At 33.3% G+C, this 18,391-nt stretch overlaps 1 protein-coding gene across 1 annotated transcript; it reads left to right on the forward strand.

The window, feature by feature from the left end:
* The first annotated feature begins 1,503 nt into the window (after nt 1-1,503).
* Nucleotides 1,504-17,634, forward strand: LOC127547143 (pancreatic triacylglycerol lipase-like). The gene is made up of 12 exons (XM_051973967.1): nt 1,504-1,549; nt 4,095-4,249; nt 4,874-4,999; nt 6,103-6,237; nt 7,448-7,559; nt 8,911-9,030; nt 9,130-9,249; nt 9,945-10,063; nt 11,995-12,124; nt 14,190-14,298; nt 14,878-15,042; nt 17,517-17,634. The coding sequence occupies exons 1-12, from the start codon at nt 1,504-1,506 to the stop codon at nt 17,578-17,580; spliced, it is 1,401 nt and encodes a 466-aa protein (XP_051829927.1). The 3' UTR covers nt 17,581-17,634.
* The last annotated feature ends 757 nt before the right edge of the window (nt 17,635-18,391 follow it).

Genomic DNA, 18,391 nt, shown 5'->3' on the forward strand with positions numbered 1-18,391 from the left:
GAGAATAACTATGTCATTCACAGTTGAGAAACAATATTCTTGTGATTGTGTACAACATTCTCACAGTTCACTTTGTGAATTCACTTTATTTTGCATCAATTCTGGTATGTCTTTCCAGGTTTCTCTGAAAGTATCCTGCTTGTCATTTTTTATAGCACAATAACAGCTGAATCCATTTCTTTAGCACCCATTCACTTCTAAGTCCCATTACACTTTCACTTTGCAGCTGTTTAACTTGACAAAAAAGCTCCAAAATTCACAACAATTTCTTCTTTGTTATATTCTGTGCCCTTCTCTCAGGACTCATTGTCCTTGAATTTTCTGTATTTTTTGACACTATCACAATGAACCCCCTCATTGGCCTCTTTCCTTCTTTCATCCCTCCCATAATTCTGCTCTCTTCTGATTCTCCTTAAATTCATTTGCCATTCTTCAGTCTCCTTTCCATAATCATCCCTCTCTTATACCTTTAGTATTAGGGGTAGAATTGTCCAGCCTGCCATATAAGATCCATGAAATCATTTGGTCTTGCATTGTAAAGGCAATTGCAGGTGACAACAACCTCCCACTGCTTGAGTTCTTTAATTTAATACTTTTATATGGCTTCTGAATGATGTTATAGATATCCAAATGTCCCTTAGCAGAAAAAAAAGATTCTCTACCCCTGTGTTAGAGTATCACAAAGCTTTCTACCCTCGGCTCTTTACTTTCTCTCTAATCTCTTAGACATCTCATCTGCTCTCATACATTCAAGAATCATCTCTGTGCAGATGACTCCCAAATCTATAAATCAACCTCTAATTACCTTTTCTGAAATTTTGCCTCAACTATCAATTATTTGCTAGACATTTCTTTCCAAATTTCCCATAAGCATCTCAAAGTCATCATTTATGAAATGGAATTCAGTAACTTCTCTCCTAACTCCACTTTTACTGAGGATAAAATACTGAGAAGTCAGTATTTTATCTGCAGGTTTAAAACCCTCTCCCATCTGCTTCCTACCTAGTTCTTCAGACTGATTTTGTATTACCCCCTTCCATGAGCACATTCTGTGTTTGTTAAATTTGTTGAATGTTTGTTGAATCTGAGCAACTAATAATCAGATTAGCAAAAACTGTTTTACATCTACCCATGCACTTAGTCTGCCTATAATTACCATGGAAAATTTACTCACTATCTGGTTTTATCTGGATTAAAATTAGAAATATACACTTGGCAGCTTCTCTCTTTTTGTACCTTTTTCCCATGGCAAGGTCAGCAGAAGATAAGAATTTGTTATAAAAGGGCATTTACAGGCAGTTTGAAGTGGTACATGGGACTTGACTGAACTTCCATGGTGAGTGAGTGAAATCTTTTCCAGAGTTGCTTTATTCTGTACATTATTCAAAACAAAACAAAACAGAACAAATAAAACAAAAAAAAGTGAACATCAATCATTAGTCTTTGTATAGTAAGTAGAGTCTTGCTTCACTAAGACTCAACTGTGTGTTTGACTTTATTTAGATGCTGCTAATTTGGACAATCTCGCTGCTGTTGGGCACAGTTGCAGGTAAGGAACCATATTTATGTCAGTGTTGGACATGTAAATCTCTTGGGTGCTTCAGACTTATTTCATTTCTAGAGAAAGTCTGATGTAATAAATAGAAAGTCAGCATTTGTGTCAGGAAACCTAAACCACTGGTATATACTGGTTGCATGAATGCTGGTCAAGTAACTTTACTCTCTGTATTTGAGGTAATTATCAAAGACTAAGTTGCAGGGCAAGAGTTGATACATTGTTCAGAGAATTCCTCACAATGGTTATTTCTACATACATGGAATCAATGGATGGCTGAAAATAAAACATTCGATGCTATAGTGTTCTAACTTTAAGTTCTGGTAACTTTACTAACACTGAGTATTTTTTTCTTTGTGGGAGCTTACTGACATTCTAGTATTCAAGGTCAGAATTACTCTAACTTCAGAATGGCTTTTGCTAATGAACTGATCTGCATCTCCTCCATCTTTAGTGGCTCTTGGGTCAGACCTTTGTTTGGTCCTAAAAGATGAAAGTCTTTCAGATCTTGAATAAAATTTAAGTTCTCAAGTGAATGTTCACCAATGATTAGAGCTAGAAGCATCTCTGTTCTTCACATAAGATTGGAAGAACATATTTATTTCCATTTGTATAGTGCTTTGCTGCTCAGCACAATCAACAGGTTTGTGTGGAATAACATCTATGTCCCAAATACTAGGAAAGAAAACATAGTTCATTCATCTAAGAACTTAGGATGGAATAAAGAAGAGATATATAAATATAAATAAAGAAGAAAGAAGATGAGGTATATACACAAATAGCTATAAATTTGTGTGGAATATGCTACGTGCAAAGGAGAAATCCAAGCAAAGTTATATGAGAAATTTGAGTTTGGGGAAACATTGCCAAATGATATCCAGGGAACTTTTATTACTTTGTCACACAGCTCAGACTAAGTGTCCAAGTCTTTCTGACTCCAAGCCCAGTCTTCTATTCACTATACTTTTGACTGTACATGACAATGATGGATGATTAATAGTTTAGTTTGACTAAGAATATAGGAAGGGGATTAATATTTATTAGAATTAGATAAGGCTATAAAGAAAGGATGGAATCAGCTTGTGAAATGCCTTTAAAAGTCAAGTTAATGATCTCACATTCTATCCATTAAACAGTGGGGAGTCACTGGTGGTGTTTGATAAGAGTCACCTTTGAAAAGTTATCAAGATTATAACAAAGAGAATAGAGAGACTGTAGGCAGAAAGACCCATTAAAAGGTATTGCTGTAGTCCAGCAGAGAAGTGATGAGACCTTTAAAATAAGGAGGTTTGTAATGGTAGCAGAAATGAAAGGCAGAATGTGAGAGAAGTTATAAAGGTCAAATAAATAGGACTGAGCAACTGATTCAATGGAGAGTATGAAGAAGAGAGAAAAATTCAGAATGACTTTGGGTTTTGCACCTTCAGAGACTGGGAAGGGGGTACTGCTATTGGCAGAAAATGATAAGTTAAAAGAGGAATAGGGTTTTTCCGGGAGGGGAGGAGAAGGTTGAGTTCAGGTGAAATCATGTTGCATTTAAAAGACTAACCTGGCAGGTGTTGTAGGCAGCTGGATATATATATATATATATATATATATATTCTCTTACTTGATCCCCCAAAACAACCCCATTATGTTATTATTATTAACTCTATTTTGCAGTAAGAAAACTAAAATTCAGAGTTGCTGTGACTTGTTCAGAGTCATACAACTAGTAATAAAATACAAATCACATTTATATGTTACTTTATGTTTTTAAAGCAAATTTATTGGCAGGACTGGAATTCAAAGTTACTTCTTTTAACTACAAGAACAAAGTTTATCCTGCTGTACCATTCTGTCTTTAATTAAAGTATATTTCTAATTTTTGAGACTGGGTCTCCCTATGCCTTTCCGGCTGGAAGTACAGGGGTTACTCACCAGCCTGATTTAATCACCACTGGTCAATATGGAAATTCTATCAATAGTCTGATTCTGACCTGGGTCATTTCACTCCCTCCTTAGGCACCCTGGTAGATCCCCTGCTCCCAAGGACTCGACATGTTGAGGCCAGTTTGAGCCCAATGGAGTTAGGAGCTTCTGAGCTCAACAGATACTTCAAGTTCAATATTCCTGGTAGCAGGGACCATGGTATAGGATACCACATCCAGCACTAAGGTGTCTTAGCAGTACTTAGCACAGTTCTGGCACATGGTAGGTGCTTCATACATATTTGTTAATTGATTGGCTAGGGTGTGATTACCTCAAATTTTATTACTTATGAACCTAGCACAGAAATGGTGGGATCTAAAAGGAGAGTTTTGGGGAGGTCTTAATCAGGGCAATAGGAATGAGGCACTCGAATATTTTAAATACTGTGCCTTTAGCTATTATGAAAGAAGAACATGGATTTCACTTCATAATCATTCAGAGATTCTGAGGAGAGGGAAGTAAAATCTAAAACATTCTTTTAACAAGTCTTCCTATGTAGGAGAGAACTCATTAAAATTATCCTCTATTTTAATTTATTTTTATATGTTCCTTTTTTTGGTAATTACAGGAAAAGAAGTTTGCTTTCCAAGACTTGGATGCTTTACAGATGATAAACCATGGTCTGGCATTATAGAAAGACCCCTTAAATTGCTTCCCTGGTCTCCAGAAGATATCAATGCCCGATTTCTTCTATATACCAATGAAAACCAAGACAGCTATCAAGTAAGTCGTGCTATTATTTTTTAAAATTTATGACTTGAGCATATTTAGAGTAAATAAATAGGCCATCTAGATTTTCTACCTCCTCACTGAACGTTCACCAGAGAAGCCACCTGCCATTTTGGGGACGTAAGTTTACTTTACTGTAAATTTTCCAGGGAGTCACTGCTTGTCAAGTCAAGTCATGTCAACAAACTTTATTTTAGGCACCTAATATGTGCCAGTCACTGTGCTAAGTGCCATGGATACAAGGAAAGGACAAAAAAAAAAGTCTGTGGGAAGATAACTTACAAACAACTGTGAAAACAAACTGAAGATCTAGATTTTGTATAAATTATCAATAATATCTTTAAGTGTAATAGATAAGGACCATCTCCTTCTCCTTCCAGGTCATATTTTTGCACATTCAAACTGCTCCCACTATCATTATTAAAGCATATGTTTCATACTGTATTTCCTAATTGATGTCAGAGTCCTGTGGTATTTACCAATTAGACTACAATTTGCAACAGTGTGAGTAAAGCTATGAAAAAAGACCCCTTTCTCAGAAACATTTTCCCTCATGTAGAATTATATTACAAAAAATAAACAAGGTTGATGTGCATATTTTTTTTCTTCTGAACACAGGAAATTGTCCCGGAAGATTTGGAAACTATCAAAAGTTCTAATTTCAACAAGGATAGAAAAACTCGATTTATTATTCATGGATTTGTAGATAAAGGTGAAGAAGACTGGTTGTCACATATGTGCAAGGTGGGATAACAGTAATAGTAAACTTCACTCTCTATTCTCTGATACTAATCTTTACAGGGCCTCCCTCTTAGACACAATAGTACCACAAGGAGAATAAATCAAATTTTCTTGTCCTCGTTCTGTATATGAGAGAATTGAATGGTTGAATGTCAACACTTATATTCACACTGTCAATAAAGCAATGAATTATAGAGGAAAAAGCTCTGGTTTTAGAATCCAAGGAGCTATAACTAGTCAAATGCATCTGTGGAAAATTTGGTGGGTGGGTAAAGGCCATGGTGGCTCAAAAAACCCATTATTCCTTATGATAACAATCTATCCCCAACCACCAAACAGTTGTAGCCCTTCTCCATGTTAGGTTTGGGATGGGAGGGAGAGGGAAGCTGGTCTGCAGGAAAGGCAACTAAAGCTACTCTAACAGAAGGGATTATACCAAATATTCCATTTCACCTCCAGTCTGGGATATCAGCACCTCGAAGCAAAGTCCCATCTGTCCCATGCTTGTTATGGCTCTAATGAGTATGCTTATGAAGGGCTACAGTTTTGAACTACATATTGCAGGATATCAATACCTTTCTGTTAAGGTAGCTGTAAAGATAATTGTATAGATTTATACAAAAATTCCTTTAGTTTCTTGAAAAACAAAGCATTTTTACTTACTAATTACACTCATCTCCAAAGGTCCTGATGGGGGAAAACTCTGTATATAGGCTTATCCCTGTTATTACTTACGAATAGCAACACATTATATATCATACTTCCTATAGTTTCCCATGATACAAATTTCTCTACATGTTGCAATGGAATCTTCCTCAATATAATCCTTATTGAACTTCTGATACCAGTTTTCAGTAAGAACAAACTGATAGTTGTGAATGTTAGATGTCAAAGAGTGGTAATTCAATATTGTATCATCCTAAATATCCTTTTTGAAAATTATTATTATTAATTGATAGATCTCTTCATAGCTTTTAAGATCTTGAACAGACCATATGGAAAATATAGCTCATTATACTAGTTAGTGATTTTAAAAAATAAAAAATTAAAAAATGGATGTTCTAACAATCCTTAATGATTTAACCATATCTGTTGTATTTTTCTAGAATTTATTTCAAGTGGAAGAGGTAAACTGCATTTGTATCGACTGGAAAAAGGGGGCACGAACTGAATATACTCAAGCCTCACAAAATGTCCGAGTGGTGGGGGCTGAAATAGCTTATTTTGTGGATGTCCTTAAGGTAATAGGAGTCTTCATGTTATCTCATGCTCTCTAGCTATTGTTCTCTGAATGCTGTGCTCATTGTTAAACTTATCATTAACCTTTCTATATAGAGGTTTTAGTTTGTTTTGGTTGACCGGAAGGGAACAGTAATGTGTCTGCATCTGAAGTTTTGTTTCTAAATTTAAAGATACAGCTCACTGGATACAATGATAGATCTTGAGTCACAAAGACCAAGTTCAAATTTGCCTTCAAATACTTCCTAGCTGTGTGAGGCTGGGCATATCAATTTACTCCTCTCTGTTTCAGTTTCCTTTTCTGTAAAATAGGGATAATATCAGTATTGTTGTTGTTGTGAGGATAAAATGAGACAGTATTTGTAAATTGCCTTGTAAACTTTAAAGCACTGTGTGAATATTATTATTATTATTATTAACACAAACCTGTTTGTCCACTTTGACTAAATTGCCTGGTCAGTTCAATTTTAAGAAAAAAAGCAACTCCTTTTAATTTGATACACCTCTCCACTTGCTACAACTAATTTTGTCTAGTTGATTGATTGAATTTTGCTAGTTTTTAAAACTACAATGCATAGACAGTCATCAAGGATCAAATTATTTGAACAGTTTTTAAGATATGTTGGGAAACAGAGGGGCACAGCAGAAAGAATGTTTAATTTAGGGTGTGAAAACCCGGATTCAAATGAAAGCTCTGCTATTTACCTTCCTTGTGTGAACTTGGGCTAGTCAATGCTCTGGGTTCCCATTTCTTAATATGGAAATTTTTGGATTAGATGATTTCCAACGGCCCTTCTGCCATTAAATCTTTGATCCTTCTGATCTATACTCCATATCAACAAAAGACATGAGAAGTAAATTAAACTCACACTGTAGATGGTTGGGTAATGTCTTCATTATTACTTCTTATTCTAAATCTTTGCTTTTAGAAATTTCTAACAATTATACATGGTGAATTTAATATCAGATCTTCCCCTTTTCAAAAATGTGACCGAATAATCTTAACGATATGTTGCTTAATACAGAATAAAAGCCGTAAATTATGAATACTTTAATATTTGCCCCTCCTTGAAAAGTTAGAAATATCAGCATTTCCATGTTGAGGAAAAGTGAGAAGTTACTCTCAAGAAAGACTCTCAAGGGGTGTGTCATTAATATGTCCTAATACCAACTCAGCCCTTTCTGAAGACTTTTTTTTTTCCCTCTCATCAGACTGAGTATGGATATTCTCTTGATGATGTCCACATCATTGGCCACAGTCTGGGATCCCACATTGCTGGCGAGGCTGGGAGAAGGTTAAATGGTCTCATTGGACGAATCACTGGTAGGATTAAAATGATGAAATCTGCTAATTGAGACATGAGAATGAATGTGATGAAAACTTGGTGGTCTTTTAAGTGTTATGTAAAATATTAAAATTTCCCTTCATTTTGCCTGCTCTGAGTGTCATATAGGAAAAAAAAAAGTTTTACATACTGTGTATTTTTTTGAAGAAAAAGAGCTGAATTTGGCATTTCATATACTAGAATAATTAGACTATTTTACCTCACAAAGATAATCTTATTCACATATGAGATGAAAAATTTAGACTTTTATCTCTTCCCTTCTTTTTGTCTCTGACATCATGTCTCTGTCAAATTAAATTTATCAGCAAAATTTAGGGATTCTCTGAAGAATCTGCATTTTGTATTTGTATTTTGACTGCCTAGTAGGACTATTTAGAAAAAAATCTTTTTCAGAGGATTTAGTTAAAGGAGATAATTTCCCTATAAAGTCTGAACTTAATGTAGGCTAAAAGTACTTCATCCTTCTATTTCCCTCAAGCTTAATACCACCATGGTGTTATTCAAGTTCTTGAAGTAGTTATCTCTTCCCTCTATGAATTGAAACCTAGTGACAAATTCTGTGAAGCTCAGAAATTTTCTTTTATAACATAGATGGCAATAAAATAGTCAATGTATTCTAAAAATAATAAAGCCAAACTATCCTTCCTCACAATTATTTATATACATATATAAGTAAGATATTGGTGCAAATCACTTATCTTCTTAACTTCAATTTCCTCATCTTCAGAATGGAGATAATAGTTGCTCAAATTACCTATTTTAAAGGACTGTTGTGAGAGAATCATATTATATAACCTTAAGCACTACTTAATTGTGAACTGTTTTATTATTAGTATTATATAATCACAAACAATATGAATATTTTCTATAATGATTCTTGGAGGTAAGGTCTAGAACTGTGATTTCACTGATATAGAAAATTCTTGGGGCAGCTAGATGGTGAAGTCCAGGACTAGTCCTGGAGTCAGGAAGATCTGAGTTCAAATCCTTCCTTAGACACCTAACACATACCATTTGCTAACTGTATGACTCTGGGCAAGTCACCTAACCCTAATTGCTTTGCAAAAAGTTTTTTGAAAAAGAAAAAAGAAATTCTTGGATGTGGAAGTTCTTCTACCAATTCAAGCTGGCACCATCTCTGCAATTTATAATCTTAGAGAATTGTCTAAAACATTGAAAGGTAAAATTAACTTGCCCAGAGTCATATACCTAGTGTGACATATCAAAGGAAGAAAAGAGTTAAAGTCAGTGTCCTATCATGTTATATCTGCCACTTGATGATGTTACATGAGATATAAGAATATAACAAAAATATAACATTTCTCTCAGGGCTGGATCCTGCTGAGCCTTGCTTTGAAGGGACCCCAGAAGAAGTCCGATTGGATGCCAGTGATGCTAAGTTTGTTGATGTCATTCACACAGATGCTAGTCCTGTCATCCCTAACATGGGTGAGCCCTTCCACTTGAATCTTGCAACGATGACCAGAAATAATTAAGTTTTTTGGCAATGCGATCAAACCTACTTAACACTTGTCTAAAATGTCTTAGGTTTTGGAACAAGTCAAATTGTGGGACACCTTGATTTCTTCCCCAATGGAGGAGAACACATGCCTGGATGTCAGAAGAATGCCCTTTCACAGATTGTAGACATAAATGGAATCTGGGAAGGTAAGTCCATTGAGCACATAACAAATATTACTAGTAAAATGCATATTACTGTCTTGCCAAACTTGCCAAGATGTTTGTCAATAACTTGCCTTATTCTTCTGTAAAACTATGGATTTTAAAATCTGTTCCATAATATTCCACCACTGTATGAGACCTTCCTCCTAGGGTGGGAGTTATGATAGGAAATAGATTTCTGAAAGATTTTCATTAGGTCAGTAAAGCTTATCCTTTAATAAAAATTAAATTGTACTTCAAAACAAATTAGCCCTTCTCATGTATATTTGGCCCCATTTTGTAACCACTAACTCTTTTTGAGAACCAGAGTAGTCTAGTTGCTAGAGAATTGATCTCAGTCATGAGATTTTGGGTTTTCCTCTGAAAATTACTCGTTGTATGATGCTGGGCAAGTCGCTAAATCTCTTTTCAGCTCAGTTGATGAGAATATGCCAAACTTCTTTAGTAGAGGACATCTCTCCCCCTTTTTGATGAAATGACAAGCCTAACCTGAGGGTATCTAATGATATATATCATAAATATATCATTGAATATATACCATATGAATATATCATAAGACAAATTATGCTTTTTAAAAAGTGTGATATGTCCTTAAGCTTTGAAGTCTATGACATTTATTTTAATAACAATTTTGGATTGGAAATAATGTCCCTTCTGTGTGATCCCATTTAATTTCATAGGAACTCGTGATTTTGTGGCATGTAATCACTTGAGAAGTTACAAGTATTATGCAGATAGCATCCTTAACCCAAATGGATTTTCTGGATACCCTTGTGCTTCCTACAAAGCTTTTGAGGCAGTAAGTAATTGCTTACCATGAAAGTCAACAGAGCATGCTGCAAAGAGAACTTATGTTTCTAATCCCATAAAAAGTTGGGTTCTGTTCTTACCTTGGACACATGTTAACTTGACCTCGAACAGTTAACTTCACAGTGCTCTGAAAAGGTGCTGATCTACATTGATAGAAAGAATTTTACAATGAGTTTTTCATAAATTAAATTAAAAAAACAGTATTTCTGTACACAAAATCACAGACCTGGAAAAAACAATTCAATGCAAACTATTTTTGAAAGCTTCTTAAATGACCATCCAGGAGCTCTTAAAGCCCTCCACTGAGACCCATTGCACTACTGCTTAACTCTCATTTATAGTAATTTTTTTTCTATTGATATGTAGTCTTTTTCTTCTTCTGCCCATGATTCCTGGTTCTGTCCATTGGGATACTCTGATATACATAGAATAATTTTGATCCCTTTTTCTTACCAGTTATTGAGATAACTCTATCTTCTTCTCCAGAATAAACACTTTTAGTTCCTTCAATCCTTGAGAACAAGTAGATGGAGAATACATAAGTCTCTTAGCCCCCAAATCTCTTTAGCATAACTCATAAAATAATGATATAGTGGAAAGGGTGCTGAAAAATCGATTGAAGTTCCAATCCTGGTCTGAAATGTCATAACCTCCAATATTGTCTCTATACTCCAATTTCTTTACCTATAAAATGAGGACACTGCAGTAGATTTCTTGGAGACCTTTCTAATTTTAGCATTTCCTAAGTTCTAGTATTGTTTTCTACATACACCATGTTGAATTAGTGTTTCTATATGATGTTTTTACTTAAAGTCACATAAAGACAATTTTAATCACATAATGATCATTAGCATTTTTCAGAGGAAATATTGAATTTTTCATTTTGGTTTAAATTACCTTATGATCGCCTCATCCTTCCCTTCTCTTATAGGCAGTGGTTAAATATGTGTTTCATTTAGAGTCATTTTAGGAAATTTTTTTGAAGCTATTTTTTGAAAGAAGACAGAATACAGAAATCTGAGCTAATATCTATCTGCTGCTACATTGAAAATGATAATTAAACCATAAAGTTTTCCAAAAATAAGAATTATCTAAACATCCTGGTAATAGATTGGACTTTTCAATTTTTGTCTAGTGTTGTAACATGCTATAAACAGTTTTAGACTTCCTGTAAAGAGGAAAAAACTCACTCAGGTATCTAGTATAGCATTATTGTATTGTGATCTTAAATCCCAAAGGTCTATTACAATCATTCAATTTTAAATTAAAAACTAGCCTTATTTTAAGTTCATACAAATGTTAATTTTAAAAATAATCAGTGATGAATATCATTTGACAATCAAAAAATTCTCAAATTTTAATTGAATTTATGTCACAATAGTCACAGAACTGAACTTGGTGTTTGAAACATCTGAATTCCAATTATGCCTCAAAAATCTACTAGTAATATGACCCTGAGTAATTAATTTAATCTCTCTCAACTTCAGTTTCTTCATTTGTAAAATTGGGATAATAATAATACCTAACTTATAAATTGTGTTGTGAGGACCAAAAGAAATAACATGCAAATTTTATGTGCTTTATAAATGCCATCTAAGAGTATTGGGTAGGGCGAGAGAAAGTCATAATTCCATATTCCATTGTTAGGTTATGCTAACATTCATTAATTCAAATGTTGAAAATTGCATTCATCATTCAATTTAAGATCAGTTTTTTAAATTATCATATTATGTTGAATTACTCTGCAAGATAGGGTAAATCCCTCACATATTTTTAGATATATGATTAATTTTCCTCAAATTGTATAAAGATACTAGAATTGTATTTGCTTTTAGATTTTTGAGTGAATAGGGTGATAATAGAAAGATAAAACCTGGAAAGATAACATGCTCTCATTAACCATTTATTTTTTTTCAATAGAATAAGTGCTTCCCTTGTCCATCTGGAGGATGTCCACAGATGGGCCATTATGCTGACAAATTTGCTGGTAAAACAAAGACACAGGGACAGATCTTTTATCTCAATACTGGAGATGCCAGTAATTTTGCACGTAAGTTTCCATTTGACTTCCCTGATTTTCAAAGCTCTGTAAAATTGTTATTGCCTGTTAAAAAAAAAAAAAAAAAAGAAGAAGAAGACTTTTTCTCATATATTCAGGAAAAGGAAGGAGAGGAGTATATTTAGGAGATGATTACTAAATACAAAAGGCCAATTCAGAGGAGGTAGTAGATTTTCTCTGCCCTGAGAAATCTGGATGATACTACTGCATGGTTCCACTGTTAAATGTGCTGAATGTATAGATTGATCTCTAGTTTTAAACACTTCTTGAAACAGATTGCAAAATATTTCTTAGATTCTGCTCTTGTGATATTGCCCTCTGGATCCTTAAACATACACCCACATTTTCTTTTATTGATGTTAAAAAAGAACAGTTTGGACAGTTTTTTGTTTGTTTGTTTGTTTGTTTTTATGCTGTTTACCTAACTACTAAAAGACGAACTTTATACAGTATAATTATCACCTAATTCCTAGCTAAGAGTACATAAAAGGTCTGAGAAGACATTTATATAGTAGAATGTGACATTATTTCTATGTGCTCGGGTCAGGTAATGAAAGAAAGGAGACAAGAATATAGAACCAAGAGACTAAAGATGTGGAAGATACCTTTACTTCACAATTTTATCTCCACACTGACCTAGCAAGACTGTAATGTAGACAAGCCATATTGAGATAATATGGCAGAGTTAGGAACTTATGAGTCTGGAAAACCAATGCTCAAATCCTACTTCTGATTCTGACTCTTCAGTTGTATGACCCTAGACAAATCCCTTGAACTTTCTGACTCAGTTTCCTCATCTGGAAAACACATGTTAGACTAACAGGCCTCTAAAGCATCTTCCAACTCTGAATTTATGATATTAAAATAAAATTATATAATTGAAAATATATTAGCCTTAGTTCAATTCCAGGCTCTGTTAGTTATTTATAATAATAGATAACCTTTGTAAAATAACATTCTCTCAAAGCCTTGACTTTCTTATCTATAATATGGTTACTATAATGTTCTTTCACAGTTTTTGTTTGTTTTGTATGTCAAGCATCATGATAGTGAGCTCGAAGTCAGTGAGGTAACATTAACAAAATAACTTTTTTGATATAAACTTCACAAATTTGGAAAAATTGCAGGTTGAGTTAGAGGACAGATTAGTGAAAAAATATCAATTTTAGACTATTTAAAAAGAAATGCTGTTTTAAGGAAGCAGAAATCCCATGCCAAGGCATAAATAGGTAGCAAAAAACAAAATGTAAAAAGTAGTAGCATGGAAAAAACGTTAGAGGAAGAAACAATTGAAGTTTTAGATGGGTTTTGTCACTAATTAATTGTGTAACTTTGGAGACCATAATAAATTGAGCACTGACGTTGGAATCAGAAGACTGAGTTCAAAGCCTATCTATGATACTAGTTAGGTGTGTATCCTAACCTTTCTAAAACTTAGTTTCTTTATCTGTAAAATGGGAATAAGAATAGCACTTACCTCACAGGGTTAATTTGAGTATAAAATAAGAATATAAGTAAAGCACTTTTAAACTTTAAAGGGCTATATAAATATGAGGTATTATCACTGTTATTATCTAAGCTCTGGTTTTCCAACATTTTAAGGTGATCATCTATAAAATTGAGTGGGTTAAACTAGAAGTTCACTAAGGTTTCTTCTACTTCTATAATTGTGGAATTGAAAAAATTGGGTAAGATAATGTAAAAAAAATTATGAGTGTAAGACCTCTTTTATATCATAGGAAAAAATTTCTTTAGCATAAAAGGATTACTAGACATTGAAAATGTTATGAAGAAATGGTCAATGTTTAAATTTCTTAGTAAAAAAGCCTATTGATTTTAGTTTGAATTCATTTTATTAAATAGAAGTGAAAACTTTCAAATAAAGGAATTATTTAAAACCTTGCATCCAATAAGAATCATGCATACTATAACTAAATTATCATATATTATATATTAGCACCATCTAAATTAAGTTTTACTGAAATCTCTCTATTTATACATTCATATATTTAATATAGTTATTTTTTCATATCTCTTTTTCTTCTTTTATAAATAGGTTGGAGATATAAGATAGCTGTCACATTGTCTGGAGCCAAGGTTACTGGAACAATAGCAGTTTCTTTGTTTGGAGATGATGGAAACAGCAGGCAATATGATATTTTCAAGTGAGTTCAATATTATCATATATTTTAAGTGTTGGAATTGTTCCTTCATTTTAAGGCATTTTATCCAAATTATTGGTTATATTTTCATTGCTATGAAAATTGATTTTGTAGTAATATGTACATTTTATGAAGTTAATCATAATATTTTCTTTTGAATTATGGATACTGAAATTGACCTTAGAATTTGGTTTCTAATTTTGTTACACTGTTATTTACTGGACAAATCATTTATTTTTATATCACAAGAAAATTTTGTTGTTGTTGTTGCTAGGTGTTTAATTTAAAATCAGTAAACCATTATACTGCTAACAACAGTTTTATGAAGTCATCACTTATTAAACTGTAGGAGAAAGTTGTGACTAAAACATGTCAAAATTCTTTGACTTATTTGAGGCATAAATTATAACCATATTTATATGACTTATACAATGGAAATACAACTTAATAAGGAAAATATGCATTATGCATACATTTTATAAGCAAACATATATGTGTGTGTGTGTGTGTGTGTGTGTGTGTGTGTGTGTGTGTGTGTGTAAAAATTCCTTAATATGAATTGGTTTTATACTTCTTTTCAAGGGGAACCCTAAGACCAGGTTACACACATTCTAATGAGATTGATTCAGATGTCTATGTTGGAACACTTCAAAAAGTTAAATTTCTTTGGGGCAACAAAGTGATCAATCCAACTCTGCCCAGAGTAGGAGCATCAATGATCACTGTAGAAACTTCAGATGGACAGACGTAAGTACTTTTTTCGTGAACCAAGAGAAATACAAAGTATTGAAGAGGCATATTTGTAATATGCTCACTCAGAAAATCTGCTTTGAGATATTTATTTCAGTAACCTTATTATATTACTGTTATCTTATATATAAAATATTTCATAGATGATAGTTTATTTTAGGAAAATTGAACTTTCAAAGATGTGTTGGGTGATTTTATGTCATCTGATAAAGTCCATGCCAAGGTCAGAATTTGACCCTGAAATTCTACCATAGGGAAATTCCAGTTATTTAAATATATCTCTACCTAATGTACTTCAAAGGAGTGTAAAATCACAGAATTTAGAGAGAAGAGAAATCTTAGAAATCATCTAATCCAAGTCCCTCATTGTACAGATGAAAAAAAACCCTGAAACTTAGAGATGAATGAGCTTACCAAATGTCATACAAGCAGTAAATATTAGTTGAAGGAAAACAGAAATTTAAGGGAAACGGCATCAAAGAGGGCAATTAGTTTCATAGAATAATGTTGTAAATACCATTAAGTGGACTTCAGGCTGAATAATACTATAGTACTATTATTCCATGTTACTTTTTAGAGTCTGATTTTAATCCATTAATGTTTTTTATTATAAAATGACTGTGATTGAATTAATATTATGTAGTAAATGCCTGGTTACTATTAAGGAAAGTCATGAAATGATCATGTACCAATTTCTTCCTCTATCCTTTCTGGGCCAAAATAGTCCTTATCCATGCATTTTTGAAAATGTTTAGTATAGTTCAAATTCTGCTATTGGCTAAAATATAAGAAAAACTGAACATAAAAAAACAACAGGAGGAGGAAAAAATATTTTGTCCTGGACTGTTTTCTTTTGTTACTTCACATATTTATTTAACATTTAACAGATATTTACTTATGCTCATTAAATGGTAAAAAGTGCACTCAGAGGGAATACAAGGAAGAATAAAAACTCTATTTGAAGGGTTTTTTTTTCTTATATTTGTATCTGGTATTTAGCAAAGAACTTTGAATGTAGTATATAGTAGGTGTTTAATAAATGCTGATCTATTTGTTAAATTGAATTGAGTATGCTTTTTGTCCTCCCAGAGAGGAGCTTCAGGAAATATCAATATTGTGTTAAAATCATATTCCATAGAATCCTGGTGTTTTACACCCAATTTTCATTAGAGATTCTATGACAGCGTTTCAAGGCTAGCACCATATTTCTTTCTAGAACATCAAGATTCTAAGAATATAATTACAAAATCATGTATCAAAAGTACTTATTACTGAGCATTTTGCCATGCGAAAATAGACTTATTTCCACATTTTCTTTAAAATTTACTTGACGTTCCTTTATTTTGGAGGCATTTCATTCCCCTAGATTTCCTTGACCAGCACCTAGCACAGTGCTTGGCTTGTTGTAAGTGCTAGATATATGTTTGGGTTTTGGATTGACTGATTATGGGTTCTGTCAGTATCTTTAAAGCTTACCAGTATTGTGACCAATTATTTCTGAAGGGCCATGTTAAAAGGCTGGTGATAGTTTAAAATACATAGACAAAGTCTATTGCCGGTCCTCTGGGTCTTGTACTTCTTGAAGTTACTTGAAAAGTCTAGTTGGACACACTTTAGGCAAAACTTGAAAATCAACTCTTGTGAAACATCCAGTACTTTTCCCCATTCTCACAACAATGGCTTTAATTCAAGAATTTCTCTTGTTTATCCATTTTACTTCTTCCCAGAGAGTATATAAGGGAAGCTTGCAACTTTAACAAATCCAACCATCTATATTTATACTTTAAGACAGTTTTTTAAAGCATTTATTGAGTACCTGTTACAATTAAGGCTCTCAATTAAATGCTTTGAAGAATACAAAATGTTTGCTACATGTATGATCTTAAAAAAGTTATTGAATTTCCACATTTTAAGTTGCTCAAAGAGGGCAATTAAGTGGTACAGTGGATAGATAGAGCATTGGGATTGGAGTCAGGAAGACATGAAGTCAAATCTATTCTCAGAGATTTACCAACTGTGTGATCAGCAAGTCACTTTATCTCTGCTAGTCTAAGATCCCTCATCTGTACAATAAGGATAACAATGGTCACCTCCCTCCCAAGATTGTGAGGATCAAAGGAGATAATTAGCATGGTGCCTGGAGTACAGTCAATGCTGTATAAATATTAGTTAGTTGCAGTAGTAGTAGTATAGTAAGATTAGGGAGTTAGAATAGATTCAATCCAATCAAGCAAGTATTTATTAAATACCTGCAATGTATAAAGGCTCTGTCCCAGATATAGTCCCTGACCTCAACATGGTTTATATCCTATTATCTCTTTCAAAATGAAGTATGATTTACTCAAATTACAAAAGCAAAAATATAAATGCTTCAGAGAGATACAAAATACTGAGAGAGAGCTCTAAAAATACATACATACATATGTGTATATTTTGTATACATAATATATGTGTTATTTTTTTCCCTGCAGGTTCAACTTCTGTAGCAAAGAAACTGTAAGAGAAGATATTCTGCTAACTCTCAATGCTTGTTAAAATCATGTTACAGTGAAATCTTTATTTATCAGAGTAATAAAAGGCAAATGTAAATCTGTTCATTGTATTCATTCAACATTGACATCTACCTTATTTTTTCTTTTTCTATTTATTATTAAAGTTTTTTATTTTCAAAACACATGCATAGATAATTTTCAACATTCACCCTTGCAAAATCTTGTGTTCCAAATTTTCCCCTCCCTTTCTCCCATCACCTCCCCTAGAGACAAGTAATGCAATATATGTTAAACATTTGCAATTCTTCTATACATATTTCCACAACTATCATGCTGCAGAAGTAAAATCAGATCAAAAAGGGAAAAAAAATGAGAAAGAAAACAAAATGCAAGCAAACAATAACAAAAAGAGTGAAAATTCTATGTTGTGATCCACACTCAATTCCCATAGTCCTCTCTCTCTGGGTGCAGATGGCTCTCTTCATTACAAAACCACTGGAACGGGCCTGAATCATCTCATTGTTGAAAAGAGCCACATCCATCAGAACTGATCATCATATAATCTGACTGTTGACTTCACTTAGCATCAGTTTATATAAATCTCTCTGGGGCTCTCTGAAATCATCCTGTTGATCATTTCTTATAGAATGATAATATTCCATAACAATTATATGCCATAATTTATTCAACCATTCTCCAACTGATGGGCATCCACTAAGTTTCCACTTTCTTGCCACTACAAAAAGAGCTGCCAAAAAGATTTTTTCATATATGGGTCTCTTTCCTTCCTTTATGATCTCTTTAGGATACAGGCCAGGTAGGGACACTGCAGGATCAACTGATATGCACAATTT

The sequence above is a fragment of the Antechinus flavipes genome, chromosome 2, assembly GCF_016432865.1.
Source record: "Antechinus flavipes isolate AdamAnt ecotype Samford, QLD, Australia chromosome 2, AdamAnt_v2, whole genome shotgun sequence".
NCBI lineage: Eukaryota > Metazoa > Chordata > Mammalia > Dasyuromorphia > Dasyuridae > Antechinus > Antechinus flavipes.

Bases quoted from the DNA above. Each gene is read 5' to 3' on its own strand.
- LOC127547143 (XM_051973967.1), top strand. From the start codon at position 1,504: ATGCTGCTAATTTGGACAATCTCGCTGCTGTTGGGCACAGTTGCAG. The intron at 9,031-9,129 runs GTGAGCCCTTCC...AAAATGTCTTAG, and splicing joins TCCTGTCATCCCTAACATGG to GTTTTGGAACAAGTCAAATT. The intron at 14,299-14,877 runs GTGAGTTCAATA...CTTCTTTTCAAG, and splicing joins AGGCAATATGATATTTTCAA to GGGAACCCTAAGACCAGGTT.